We start from the raw sequence: 15588 nt of genomic DNA, 5'->3' as shown, positions 1-15588 counted from the left end.
TAGTGCAAGACTAGAGGGTGGAGGCATTGTGGCAGCGGCCATATGACAGCATCAGTATCGAGAACTGGGCTATCATATATCGTAGGTATGAGGATTCGACGTATCAGATTAAGCATCCAATTTTTTTTTAAAGTTTAATAATTAAATCATTTATTTTTAAATTCAGTTAGTTACTTACTAATTTGACTATTAACTATATAGGATAGATGTACCCGAAATACCACCAATCGGGCGAGACAGACTGTCTCATACTATGGGGGTTCGAGGCCGTTCGCTCGCAATATAGAGCAGATGGTAAGTAATTTCTATTTAGCATATTTTAACTCTTTAACTATTTAAAAAAAATTTAAATAATTATTCTCAAATTATAGAGAGATGTAGAGAGTGATAAACTTCTTTGCAGGGTTGAGATCTACCAGCAGACCTACTAGCGACGGTCAGAGGAGTGGACGATAGTGATAATTATTTAAGTTTTTTCAATTATTTTTTCATTGACATTTTGATTTTCAGTACAAACTTAAAATAGCTATAACTTTAATTTTCAAGATCGTATAACAGAGATGAAATCCCAGCCTATCTCTGAGGGTTCGACTGCACCCACAGATGAGGAGATCTATGATCAGGTGCTTGGTACGAGACCTTATTATGTTAGGAGGCTAAGGTATGGGATCAAAGCTTCCCCATCCTCACACTCGTCCAGGGCTGACATTCATGCTGCTTGCGATGCCCGACTGACGGAGATACAGAGACAAGCTGTCGAGTATCGACAGCGAGCTGATGAGTTGGCTGTACGCGTCGATTCCTATCAATCATTTCTATCGACAGCGAGCTGATGAGTTGGCTGGATGCGTCGATTCCTACCAATCATTCCAGATGCGATGATGGAGCAGATGGCATAGATGGAGCAGATGATGGAGTTGATGAAACAACAGCAGATTGATCCGTCGTGCTCTACCCATTCTTCTTCTCCAGATGCTGATGTTTGATGGCCAGCGACTTATTTCTATATTTTTTTATTTTTATTTTGAACCTCTTATAATTATTAAATTTATTTTTTTGTAATTATATTTTAATATATTGAAATGATCAAATTTATTTATGGGTTTATTGTGTGAATTTTTTATTTCAATTTTATGCTTTATAAATATAAAATATTAAAAAGATAAATTAAAAAATATATTTATAAATTATTTTTTCAAAAACTATTATATTTTAATATGTGATGGAATTATTTGCGATGAAATATCCATAGCAAATACAATCATTTGCGACGTATGATTTCCATTGCAAATAATATATTTTTTAAATATAAAAATACCTTTTAAAGTTATTTACAATAAAATTTTTTTATCATAAATAATTTTTTTTACGACGAAAATATTTATGACGTAAATTTTTCATCATAAAAATTTAATTTAATTTATTTTTTTAAAATATTAAATTTATTTATTAAATTATTTACAATGAAAAGTTTCATTGTAAATAATTTTATTTACGATGAAAATAATCTATTTATGATGAAATTTTTTTCATCATAAATAATTTAAAAAATAAAATATTTTATGATATAAATTTTACATCGTAAAAAAATATTATTAGTGACGAAAATTTTATTTCTATCATAAAATATTATCTACGATTTCATTTTTAGCAACTAAATATTAGCGATGAAATTTACATCGCAAATAAGTTTTTGTGATGGAAATTTAGTATTTGCGATGCTTTTTTTGCATCGCAAATATTCTTTTCTGTTGTAGTGAAAGGACATCATTGCAAATGGAGATGGTCGGGATGCGAGTTCTGTGCATGTGGACTTGGAGTGTGCCAGATGACTAGATCGAGCACACTAGTATGGCATCCAGGCAAATCTCATTCTGGAGATTCTAAAGTATCGAGCTGGATTGCAAATAAAGCTGAAAATTTTTTCAGACTTCGGACCGAATCGAGCGCCTAGAATCTAATTGCCAAGCTGCTCCAACTGCCATCGGAATAGATGAGTAGACCAGAACTAGTCCGACGATGGCCTGATCTCGAACCCGTGCCGTCGGAGACAATAGGGCTACTCTCGTCGGAGAGCATCCCAAAATAGTTCCACCTCCTGAGAATAATATTAATTTAAATAATATTATTATTAATATTATTTAAATTAATAATATTATTAATTTAAATATTAATAATATTTAAATTAATAATATTTAAATTTAAATACTATTAATTTTAAAATTAATCAGGTTAATCTAATTTTAAATATTAAAAATTTTAAAAAATAGAAACGGGTTGTGGCGACGGCGACGTCGCCGTCGTCGTCGCTAAAAATCACCTTGCAGCGACGGTGCGGGTCTAGCGATGTAGGTCCGACGGGACAGCGCTCCGGTGACTGGGCACTCTGAAGGAAGAAGGCTGGCACGCAGGTGCGGTCCGGCAAGGAGAGGGGCAAGGGGAGAAGGGGGAGGTGGCCACGGGTTCGATCCGGCAAGGAGAGGGGCATGGGGAGAAGGGAGAGGCGGCGGGGAGCCTGATCCAACAGTGGGAGGGGCAATCCGACGAAGGGAGAGGTGGTGGGGGCCTCGATCCAACAAGGGGAGGGCGATTTGGCAAGGGGAGGGCTCGGGAACATGTGATCCGATGAGGGGATGTCAGATCAGAGGTAGGAACGGCGGTGTGGGGGTTGGGGGGAGGTCGGGGGCTCCGACGGTGCGGTAGGAGAGAAGGGGGACTGGATGCAGGGGGAAGAGGAGAGGCGGCGGTCAATAGAATTGAGTCCATCGAGAACCCGAGGGATTTTAGGGTACACTATTAGCGACGGCTAGCTTTCGTCGCTAAAGACATTGCTAATAGGTATTTATTTAAGTTAAATTTATAACGACGGTTTTGCCGTCGCTAACAATTCACTGATTTTTTAATGATGAAAAAAAAATTTATTGTAATAATTGATCGATAAAATTTAATATTAGCGACAATGAGATTATCTTTGTTAAAAATTATTGCTAATATTTGATTTTGTTGCAGTGACTGTCCTCAGTATTATTGGAGATCTTCCTCTTCCTCCCCGTCCAAATGTGATAAGCAGTGTGATAGAGACTAACAAGCTCCTGAAGGCCACTCTGCAGGATATGTGGCTCCGTATAAGATGGACTTTTCAGCGAAAAAAAAAAAAAAAGCATGGTCAACCATGTCCTCCTCCCCACATTGATCATAAAAGGGAGTGATGGAAGGTACAGTAAGCTCCTACAAGGTAATCAATCCCATGCAACCTTTCAGATGCAGAAGGCCACTCTATAGGAAGCACCTACTATTGTTTTTTCCGGTGCGTTATATGGGGACACAATGCCTCACCTCATGGTGAATACATGATGCCACCGACTCATGCGAGCACATAGAAACTCCCTCTAAGAAAGTTAATTACCTACAAGACCCTTTGTAAAATTATAATGGCATAAGAGTTCCTATATTACATGGTTCATTGACCAGCCACCGCAGGAATTATTCGAAACTCGTTGGAGTACAAAATTGATTATCTATAAACGACTCTCGTGCAGTCATGCTGTGAGATTCATATATTAATGAATGGAAATTGTAACATGGTGATAATTATCTTGTTCAATTATCATAACTTTCACAAACCACCTCAACCATCCTTGTGATAAAATGAAGGGGTTCATAAATGGGAGTCATGAAAGTAGTCTCCTCTCCTCTCTCTCATCTCCCTCTGCCACCTTTGAACCCAATAGACCAAGGTTGTGAGGTGTTTTTTGAGATTCCTCTAATATAAGATGTTTTGAGGTGTTTTTTCTCAAATATAGAAAAATCTCAAAAAACACCTAAACTGCATCCATATTTGAGAAAAACACCTTACACAGATTCCTGCTAGTTGAACGATGATGATGACAAAGAGAGCATCAAAGCAAATTTTCGAAGGAAACAGAAGCCCCAAATCTTAGTAGAATTCAAATAAAATTAAAGGAAAAGAAGCTCCACATTTTAAGAAACAAGAAAGCAGACCAACTAGTAACAAACCCTCTATACAGTACAGAAAATTTTTACAAAAGATACACAAAGCTGAAACAAGAGGGAGAGGATATTTAAAAACAAGCAGAAAATTGTCACAAAGAACACCCATATATTTCATGCTACATCTCCATTTAGCCTGACAGCTTCTGCATTCACAAACACCTATAGTTCAACTGTGCAATTGCTTACAACAACTGAGATTGGCTCTAACCATCCATACGAATGACACAACGGAGGCTGTCCCCTTGAAGCATGTAGTCAAATGCCTTATTGATCTCAGAGAAGGGTACTTCATGGGTGATGAATTTCTCCAGTTCTAGCTCCTGTAACATTTAATCACCAAGCAACAATGATTCAATTTCCTGATAATATAAATCCATATGCAAATGTAATTCTTGGTTAAATAAATTCGACAATCTTAACTCCTTGAGGACTAGATTTCATGAAGTCAAAAGAGCTTAAACAAAAGTGATTTTGAGATCATTCGCTCACCTTGTTCATGTACATCTCGACGACTGCAGGAAGATCAGAACGTGGTTTGTAGTTTCCAAAGAAGGTTCCTTTGAGGGTCCTTTCGTTCAAGAAATTCACAGGATGGGTCTTAAACGTGGCATCTTTGTATGGTACCCCAACTAGTACAGCAACACCCCAACCCTGAGATATTATCACTAGTGTTAGAATGCTTCACATGGTAGCTTAAGTCGATAATATATTCATCAAGAAGTTTTCGAAATCCATGTCAAGGATGCAAGGAATTACATCACGAACGCATTCGAAAGCAGATATCATGGCATCAATATTGCCAACACATTCGATGCTTCGGTCAACTCCGCCGTTAGTCATTTCAGAGATCACCTGATAACATTCAGCAAATACTGAAATGAGGCAGTGGCTTACAAAATCTAGAGTCATGGCTTATCTCTTGAATAGGCTAGTAATGTTGTCAAAAGAAGAAAAGTATGGGCTACTAGTGATGAAAATAAGAGAAGCAATTTTATCATCATATAAAAACTTGCTAACCTCTTGAACTGGCTTGTTGTAGTCTTTTGGATTTACAAACTCGTTAACACCAAACTTCTTGGCTGAAGAAAATGGAAAAGAAATCCACGGACAATCAGTTAGAAACCACATTATATTTGGTATATAAGGAGAGGGGATCCATAATTCAGAGGAAAATACAAAAATATGAGTTCATGTCAACTAAAAAAAGTTGAACTGGAGCTAAGATAGAATTGCAGAGCAAAAAAGTTTAGGATTGAGAGTAGGAATCATTTCACCTTCATGGAATCTCTTTGGGTTCAAATCAACACCAATAATTCTTGAAGCACCTGCAATCCTAGCCCCTTCGGCGGCCTGTATAATGTAAGGATTCAAATTAGATATTTACAAGTTGAGATCAGAAGGAAAGAAGTATTCTTCTAATATCCCAAGAGAAATGTGTTGGGAAGCAATAATTGAAGGACATAGCCATGTAGTCAGACAGATTGGTGACTTAGTTTGGCTGAAAAAGGATCATAATGATGACGATATGTCATGATATATCCAGGAAACTTGAAGAAAAAAAAAATTCAGATAAAAAATGAATGACACTCACAGCAAGGCCAACAGCTCCCAACCCGAAAACAGCCACTGTCGAACCCTTTGTCGGTTTTGCAACATTTAAAGTAGCACCAAGGCCTAAAGATAAAGATACATAGCGATTACAATGATCGAAATTGTTTATATTTACAACAATCTTTCAAATGCAAGTAAAATAGATAGGGTTTTCAGAAGTGATCACACCTGTTGAAATGCCACAGCTAAGAATGCAAACAACATTGAGGGGTGCCAAGGGGTTGATCTTGGCAACACAGCCAGAGTGAACAACGGTATACTCACTGAAAGTGGAGGTCCCAACAAAATGGTAAATGGGTTTTCCATTGATGGAGAACCTGGATTTCCCATCATTTATCATCACTCCCCTGTCAGTGTTTATCCTCAGGAGGTCACACATGTTGCTCTCCTCAGACAAGCAATGGGCACACTCTTTGCATTCACCAGTGAATACTGGGAGGACATGGTCTCCTGGTGCAAGATCAGTCACACCCTCCCCTACACTCTCGACGATCCTAAAATCAACAATAATTCAAAATCAATGAACACAATGTTACAGATTATGATACAGGATGTTAGTATTTTTGATTGAGAGAGATGGATTTTTTTTTTTCCCCAAATATTCTAGGATGCAGCATCTTGACCCAACTTGATTGTAGCAAAATACTTGCATCAATATTATTTAAAGATAAAAACTAGAAATTTCTTTAAGTAAAGTATGATTAATGTCTTGTGAGACACTGCAACCAATCAATTCCTGCTCTAAATCAACAAGCCAATGTTAAAAATAAAGAAACCATTGGTGCAATGGTTTATCTTTTTTTTCAGCAAACTTTATGACCTATGTTAGGTGAAGCCTTGGCCCTTATGTCTCCAACATAAGCAAAACAAAATTAAGAAATATGAACGTGTAATGTGGCACATGATGATAGTGAGTAATTTAGAAAAACTCAAGAGAAATCTCTAGAGTATAATAGAATTTGGAAAGTTGAAGAGATTATTAGGAAACATACCCTCCTGCCTCATGGCCAAATATCCTTGGAAAAAGAGGATTCTGACCCTGTAAAATTCCAACAAATTCATTTAGTAATCCAACTTACATGATGCTTAGAGTTATAAAAAAACATTATCTGGTCTACACTACACATGGCAAGTTAATTAACCATGAATTATAGGATTAAGTGAGAAATTATTTAAGAAAGATGCAATCAATAACCATGATTTAAATATACCTTGGCTTCCCAGAAGAAAACATCAGTGTGGCAGAGGGCAGTGTAGAGAATCTTCAGACGGACCTCCATTGCCTGTGGTGGGGCTACCTCGACCTCCTCGATCACCAGCGGCTTCCCTGCCTCCCAGGCAACGGCCGCTACACATAATAACAAAGAGATCAAATGAAAAATGGCAAAAAAATTTAATTATAATGTATCAAGTTTATTATAAACATAAATGCACCTTCTTTTACTTGAAATATAGCACCTGATCAGTATTCTCCAAAGATACATTAAAAAAAAAAGGAAAAAAATGGTCTTTTTCATTGTAGCCTGCCAACCACCTTCAGAAAGTATATGTTTCTAAAATATAGGTAAGTACTTCCAAGACTGCATTAGATCAAGCAGCCTACAGTCACAACATACAAGACTTTCAATTGCTGGACAGATCCACAGGTTGCAGTGCACAGTTTTTTAATCTTCAATCTCCTCCCTGCATTAATATTATTAGGTTTGGGTGCTACCGCTTTTCTAATCTCTTGGTACCATGTTGCTGATCATCTGTTTATCTTTTTTAATTTCTATGTTGTTAAAATGTATCTGCTGCTTATATGGTGCTGTTGCAACCTTCTACTTGTGTTATATGTCAAGGGTCATTTGGATCTCATCAGACTTTTTATTGTATATGCTTTCTAGAATGAATGAAGTTGATCATTCTACCGAAAAAAATATAGGTAAGTATCTAAGAAAGGTCATAATAGAGTTCACAAAATTGATTATAAGATGTATCCCTGGATATCCATAAATTCATAAATAAGTAATCAAAATTCCATAATATCAAGAGAAATATGCACCATAAGTAGAATCTTTTTTATTTAAGGGTAAATTACAAAAACCTCCTTGAGATTAGATTAAAATTATACAGTTACACCCAATAGTTTGCAAAATCTATACTTACATTCTTCACGTTTTATTTATCCTTACAATCTAACCAATGTGATTAGGCGGTCCGTTAATGTTAATGACCAAAAACAGGATTCTATTCTATCCCTGTTATTTTAGGGGTCATCCCTGGATATCCTAATGAGCTATAAGCTTTTATATACAAGCTCATATAGGTCCACAAGAGTAACATATCCAAAATTTCCGGAAGAGACAGAAAAGTAGGTAAAACTTTTAAAGGACAATAATCAAACTTCCTAAAACGCCCCCTAAAAATTATATTCTAATTTGACCCCCCAAAAAAAGGATAAAAGATAAAAATACTAAGCTATCAAGATGCTTTAGAAACAAAAGAAGAGGGTCTTGTGTGAGGGTACTAACCTCGGCATTTTATGACCTTTCCAGTTGTGCTCGACATCCCTTCCAATTCTGGCCCTTTGCAACGCTCCTCTCTTTCTATTAATCTTCCTCAAATGCCCCTATAGAGATCACTACGAATGCTTTTTTCTTGTGGTTGCTTGGAGAACAACGGGAGTGGAAGCGGCCTTTTATAGGCATACGCCGGTTGACTTTTTTATTCCGTCCACTAGTGTTCTATTCTATGTTTCTATTCTATTCTATTCGGCTTCGCTGTCGCCGGGATAACTTATACAGCGGCTGCCGCCAACGAAAGGCTAAAACCGGAATCCCGTTCCATTGCTCCTATTCCAGTCATTTGTTATCCGGATATCCTTGGTTCGTTAGACCCATTGACCCGATCGAAATATTGTAGGGTTCAGCTCGAGGTCAATCTTAGTCCGAAAATTACGCAACCTTAACCCAACCCGACCCATAAAAAGTTAGAATTAGGCTAGCTTGGAAGGGACCAGACCAAGTTGCTTCATGCATGTTTTGAATTATATACATTTGACTGATAGCTAGCTACATGAATGTGATATTTAAGTTTGGAGCCTAATCAAGCAATAATCAAGCAAGAAGCAATCAAGAGATTGGAGTTAGGTTTGAAAATCGACGATTTTAATATAGAAGTTTTAGTTATACCAAGTTGGTGAAGCTCTTAATTCAAATCTGACTTCAGGGGATGTTTGATTTACAATTAAAATGAAAATCGAAATCGGTTAGAATTAGAATTGGAATAGCGGAATCTTCTAAAGTGTTTGGTTCGTGAGCAGAATCTGAATTAAAATTTAAATCATTAGAAGAAAATAGAGATGGAGTTTTAAATAGGTTGGACCATTTACATTTCATCTAAAAATCAAAATAGAAATAAAACTCCTCTCAGCCAAATAACTGGAATGGAAGTCACCCATTCTCGTATCGATTTCAGACTCTAACTCCCCCAATCGAATATCCTCTCAGTAAAATTTATATTTTCTGATCCAAGATCAACTTAAGTTTGATCAATTTGATCTAAATTATGAATCAGCAAAGTTAGGTTTGGATAAAGATGGCCCGTCTCAGCCCTAATTTACTGCTAGTTTGTCTTATTCTCAGAGGTGCAAAATAAGATGTGAGAGTTCCGTGAGTACCGAATAGCAAGCGGTGGTCTCCACTAAATACGGAAAAACCACTGCAGGTTTCGACGACCATTGGATTCCTACATCCTGGTTTTTATTCTATAGAATATATTTCCTTCTAGTCAATGGAAAGAATTTAGTTTCCTAGCCCTTTTTTTTGTTAGATTTACAGATCAAGGGGTTTTGGCTTTGGGGTACGATGGCAGTTTTGGTCACCATCAAAGGGAGCACCAATGGAAATGGTTGTTTGGTACCCTCCATGAATTATTTGACTTTCCAATGATGATCCTCGAATCCTAATCCCCTCCGGGATGTTCAACTTAGATCTATTCAAATTCCATTAGAGTTTGATAAGAATTTTTAATCCACTGAAACTTGATTCAAATGAAATTGTTGAATCTTTTCTCGGTTATGCCTAGGTCAATTAAAAGTTTAGCTGAGCCGAATCTGATTTTTGGATCAATTTCAAATTATGGTCTAATCCAAGAGAGTCCAATGCGACATGTTGCCACATCTTGGCATGTTGAATGGGAGGTTAGTTCTCCATTTAGGACCCATACGCCGTAATAATTTGGGACTAGAGGTTGGATTCAAGTTCAAAACATGGTGAATCCCTTTTAGGGTTTAGCTCGAGTTAACGGTTAATCTTCTTTATGTTCTAATTGTATATCATTTATTGTTCAATTTTTACAAAATTTTGGAAATTTTTCTTTGTCCCTATTATAATTCTTTTTGCTTAGAAATTTAACCAGACTACAACCATAATTTAAGTGATACCTTTCACATTTCTATTCCATCCTTACCTTACTCTTTAATAATTTAAAACTTAGATGTCAACCAAATTGTTTTAAAAAGAAATGGAAGCAAAGTTGCGGCATCCCTGTTTTCACAGCTCATACGGCATTAGATGAAGAATGCATTAAAATATATAATTAAACTTTTTTAACTGCAAAGTTTCAATGGCCAGTGTATTTTTTATATTTGTGGGGAGTATACAGCTAATGAAACAGTGGATGTTCAGGGGCACTTGGAAAGCATTCTTTTGACTTAATTGATCCTTGTAACTTGCAAAACAGAGGCGGCAGCAGGATCAAGTAGTTAAATTCATCATCTTCTGAACAAATTGTCTATGGAAAAACTAGAAAAGGTTATATGTTCAAGTCTTGTATCTTTGCATACCCTGAGTATTTTATGGAGTTACATCAGAGGGTTAGTCGCTTGAGTTAATATAGATGATGCAAGGGATAAGATAGATTACACGATCTGTCCTCAGGGCAAGTTAGCAAGATTTAGACAGTCATATGAGATAACCATGCATGTTTTAAGGAATAGAATTGATTAGTCTTATCCTTAACCATGTTTAGTTAGGATCACGAGAGGAAGGATAGATGAAGTTGAAAAGATGGATAGCTTTCATCTATCATTTAGTTCAAAAAATTTTAGAGAATTGATACAAAGAAGAGATAATCTATCCACCATAGTCTACCAATTTGCATCTTTTTAAATTGAAAAGATGTAGAAAGGATGGATGGAGCATATGAAGCATGTGTTTCTATATTAACAATATTATCTCTTATTAATTTTTTGATAAAAATATGATATTTATTCTTTTTTTTTATTTATTTTATTTATATATATCTATATAATAATAGTAAAGCAATATATGAATATTATGGTTGGCATTCGACGTTGACACATAAGATTATAGAATAATCTCTCGTAATGTCACATGTTAAATTTTATTTTTTAGGATTATAAAGCTATTTTAATCCGATCAACGTCTTAAGCTTCTCTCGACGAGACGAGCTGTGGTTTTGTTTAGCTCGCACCGAGAAAGTGAGCGAGCCTTGGAAGCCTTTGGAGATTTGGGCAATGACGGAGAGGCGACTATCAACAATATTTGGATCATAGATTCTGGATAAAGCGATTCATCTCTATGTATTGGATCAAAGAGCTAAGCTTTGTTGCCTCCACTTTAGGCCCATTCAGATCTATCTTTTTTAACGGCTCCACAAATTGTCATCTTTTTCTCTTTTTCAATCCTAATTTTATAGAAGAATATAAGATATATATTTTTTTTTAATTTAATGAATTGAATGATCAAGTTGGTGAGAGTGGTAGAATTAAACTTTCAAACTTTCCTATAACCTTATCTTCCACATAAGTTGTATTTTATAATCTGATTGCCAAGGCAAGACCAAGATTAGAGATTAGAATGCACTCTATCGAAGATTACTTCACGACCTTCCAATGATTCTATAAACATAAGTATTTCACAACATAGGCATTGAATACAATAACAATCTTTTTGAATTCATATTTAATACAAAAGGTTAACAAAGCTAAACTACATTTTTATAGATAAAGTAAAATAACTTTTCTTCTCTTCTTAACTAAAATTGAAATTAAAATATTCTTGAAGACTCAAAAGCCAACTGCTTCATAAACTGAGTTGTAACAACTCAACATATAACCTTCAAGTTTGATCTTTATTTCAATATAATTTAGTTAACTACCATATGTGGATCTTAATTATGGCAATTCTTAATATGATAGGTGGAGTTCTATATGTTATTATTGGTTTATTGTTAAGAAAATTGTAATGCAATTCTTTTCAAGTTCCTAAATTTGCGCTATGCATTGCATCCAATTTTGTAATACATCCTCAAGTCTTCTCTAGCATTCTTTTTGTTGATCATGTGGATAGGTTTTTTTGGGGGAGGGGATGCCTTTGTGAGGAGGGCTTTTACTTTTTCAAGTATTGTGAGATTGCCTTCATATTTTGCAACTAAAAAAGTATACATAGGAGTAATAATACGAGGGCATAATTATGTGCTCACTATAAAGAATTTTCTTCTGCTACTTCTAAGCTTTAATATTGTGAAATTATGTATTAGAATTATCAAGATAAAATTCTAAAAAATGAAGCTTTTCTCTTTATGTCAAATAATTTATATTTTATTTCTAACACTTAGAGAATGTATTCTACAAATCTATCTGATAAAATTCTTAATTTTTGGATTTACTAACATTCATATCATTAAAAAAAATATCATTATTATTTGTATTAATTAAACCCCTGCAATGCGGGGGTTGAGTGCTAGTTTATTTTATCTATACTATTAATCCTATACTATTAGATTTTATTGCTAAATATTTTAATTTTTGATACATAATCTTCATTATTATAAGTAAATAATTAGATTTATCTTCTATTTTTTATTTATATTTTCTATTTTTAGTTAGCTATTTGTATAAAATTAATTAACTATTTAAATTAAATTATAAATTAATTAGTTATTTATATAATAAATAAATAAATATAAATTAATTTATATATAATTAATTCATAAAATCATGTATCTAATTAAATTAAATTCAATATTTATATAATTTATATATAATTATAAATTATAAAGAATGTAAGTTTATATATTGTTTTATTTCTTTAATATAAATAAATAAAATAAATTGGTAATAATAGTTTTTTAATCAAAAGATAATTTACTAAAAATATAATATAAATACCATCCATCCTCTCTTTCATTCCTCCTATTCCAAACAGATAAGAAAATTATTTTTATCTATCCTTACATGATTCGCCAAATACATAAGAGGATGGATGGATTCATCCATCCTTCGTACCAAATAGAGGGTAAGAAAAGAGCATGGGTAGTGAACATCTTCCATCTATCCTCTCCTTCATCCATCAATCTTCTTTTATCCATCCTTCGTACCAACAGAGGATAAGAGAAGAGCAAGGGTGGTGGACCATTCTAAAAATTAAGGAGAATTTGTGTAGAATAAATTGTTGCCAATCATCTGATCTAAGTCACCATGTTAGCTACAATGAGAGATTATATTTTTCACTAACCACAACTTAGGGAAGCCATCCTATTCTCTAATATGTGTTATTGCATCCAAAGAATGCTACAACTTACTTTGACAACTACAGAAAGGCAAATAGGTTCTAAATCTAGTATCTAGAAAATTCCATTTTGCAAGAGAAAAAGAAAAGGAAAGAAAAATATGTTCTCTTAAACCACATATTTTCAAGATCAATCTGGAAATGTTTGGGTCGTGAGCTTCAGTTAAGTAGCTCGTTGGATGGTGTGAGTTATGAACAATAAGAAAAGAAAAATAAAAGTGAAGAAGAGGGCGCGTGCCTGGGATATTTGATTGAAAAGCAGGGGCAGCTAAAGGGCAAGGCCACCAAAGCCCTTGCCTTAGGCCCCCGCCCCCAGGAGGCCCCCCGCTCACTCGCATCCGGCATCGCGGTCCAGCCTCCGCCTCCGGCATCCCGATCCAGGCATCCAGCCTCCGCCTCCGGCGTCCCGGTCCCGCCTCCAGGCCCTCCATGCTCCATCAGTGACTGCATCCCGGCATTCCGATCCCATCTTCGGCGTCCTGGTCCCGCCTCCAAGTCCAGTCGCGGTCCAGCCTCTGCCTCCATGCCTCCACCTCCGGTCGTCCGGCGTCCCGCCGTCCCGGTCCCGCCTCCACGCTCCATCAGTGACCGCATCGGTCGATCAGTGCATCCCAACATCCCGATCCCGCCTCCGCCTCCATGTCTCCGCCTCCGGCATCCCAGTCCCGCCCCGCCTCCAAGTCCACTCTCCACGGCTCCACCAGTCCCGGTCTCTCCGGCCCGGCAAGGCCTCCTTGGCCAGCAAGGCGGCAAGGCAAGACCACCAAGAGCCAGGAGGTAAGGAGGTCCAGCCGTCCAGGACCACCATGGCTCATCGGCTCCACTCCACTCCACACCACAGCCGTCCAGTCCAGACGTCCAGGACCACCACTGGTAAGTTTCTTCATTTTTTTTTGTTTTTTGGCACTCCCCCTCCGCCCTGCTTGGTGCGTCGGGCCGGCGGGCCGTCGGTCCGCCTTCATTTCCCGAAAGCGGGAGCCCAGAAGAAGGCCCCTCCCTAGCCCCTGCCGGACCCTGCAGCCTGCGCAGCCCCCAAGTCCCCCCTTCCCACTCCATCCAAGGGTGAGAAGTCGCCTGTCGTGGCTCACCGACGACCGATCGGCCGATGACCGGTCACAGCCACAGAGTAGTGGAATGGAAGACGAAAGGGCTGTGCCACTGTGGCATCGATTTTTTTTTTTTCAAAAATCAAAACACGTGGCTGATGGGCAGGTAGCGTGGCTGCGTGGGATGGTGGGAGAGCGTGGGAGAAAGAAAAAAAACAAAAGGGCGGCGGGCAGCTTGCAGATTAACAGCGTTACAGCGGTAATTAATCCGATCCAACCACTTCAACGAAAAAATTTCAACGGTCTTTTTTTTTTTATAAAACTAACATGAATTGCTTTTTTTTTATATTATTATATTTAGACAATTGATAAAAATATTGTGGAATAGTGTTGCAGTGGATGCTCCATATTTTACACAGCATTCAATAATCGGGTGCTATTATTCTCATTTGCAATCAGCATTGAACAATCGGATACTATTATTCTAATCTTTATCTATTTTTTATTTAATTTAAAATTTATATTATATTATTATATTTTATCTTTATTTTATTTAATATTTGATTCATTGAATTAAAAATTTTGATTGTTGATCTTGTATTGGCTATTTAAGAAATATAAAATAATTATAATAGTTATATCTTTTTGATAATTCATAATAAGAATTTAAATATGTCAACTCAAAAATATGAATCTGGTTATTCAAAGCTTCAAAAAAAAAATTGAAAGTTTAATACAATCTCAAAAAGGAGCTCTTGATAAATTCTTTACAAGTAATAAAAATAATAAATTAAAAAATATTGATGAATATTCTTTAAATGAACAAGTTAATAATCCTTTAGAATTAAATGATAATAAAATATTAGAACAAAAAAAAGTCAACGAAGAGATTCAAGATAATCTTCAAAGTCATAGTGAAGAAAATCAATCGGTTAATTTAAATGATTGTATTCCTAAAAATATTTATGATCCAAATCAATGGATAAATATTGATACAAATTTGAGAGATTTATTAGTAGAAAAAGGTCCAATTAGAATTGATGATATAGATTTTCCTAAAGATGAATTTTCAAGACATTTTTCTACTACATACTATATTCAAAAGTTGACAAACGGAGAGAAGCATAAAAGAAGATGGCTAGTTTATTCAAAAAACTTAGACAGAGTATTTTATTTTTGTTACAAATTATTTAATTCTGCTTCTAGTATAAGTAAACTAGCTAATGTTGGTAGTAGAGATTGGAGAAATCTTAGTGCTAAACTTAAGAGTCATGAGATGAGTAATGAGCATGTTATTAATATGTGTTCATGGATTGATTTAGAAATGAGACTATTGAAAA

At 35.9% G+C, this 15588-nt stretch overlaps 1 protein-coding gene across 1 annotated transcript; it reads right to left on the bottom strand.

Annotated features, from left to right (window-relative positions):
- Positions 1-3952: 3952 nt before the first annotated feature.
- On the bottom strand, positions 3953-8268 carry LOC105037800 (alcohol dehydrogenase 2). The gene is made up of 10 exons (XM_010913426.2): positions 8139-8268; positions 6837-6973; positions 6618-6664; positions 5794-6119; positions 5606-5688; positions 5289-5364; positions 5032-5093; positions 4771-4866; positions 4504-4665; positions 3953-4334 (listed from the first exon to the last, which is right to left on the bottom strand). The coding sequence occupies exons 1-10, from the start codon at positions 8173-8175 to the stop codon at positions 4218-4220; spliced, it is 1143 nt and encodes a 380-aa protein (XP_010911728.1). The 5' UTR covers positions 8176-8268; the 3' UTR covers positions 3953-4217.
- Between the last annotated feature and the right edge of the window lie 7320 nt (positions 8269-15588).

Source organism: Elaeis guineensis, chromosome 1 (genome assembly GCF_000442705.2).
Source record: "Elaeis guineensis isolate ETL-2024a chromosome 1, EG11, whole genome shotgun sequence".
NCBI lineage: Eukaryota > Viridiplantae > Streptophyta > Magnoliopsida > Arecales > Arecaceae > Elaeis > Elaeis guineensis.
Note: the sequence above shows the minus strand (reverse complement) of the source record. Positions and strands in the feature narration are given on the sequence as shown.

Coding starts and splice junctions, on each gene's coding strand:
- LOC105037800 (XM_010913426.2), bottom strand. CDS start 8,175: ATGTCGAGCACAACTGGAAAGGTCATAAAATGCCGAG. Junction 4,867..5,031: donor ACAACAAGCCAGTTCAAGAG/GTTAGCAAGTTT, acceptor GAATGTTATCAG/GTGATCTCTGAAATGACTAA. Junction 4,335..4,503: donor TCGAGATGTACATGAACAAG/GTGAGCGAATGA, acceptor TAAATGTTACAG/GAGCTAGAACTGGAGAAATT.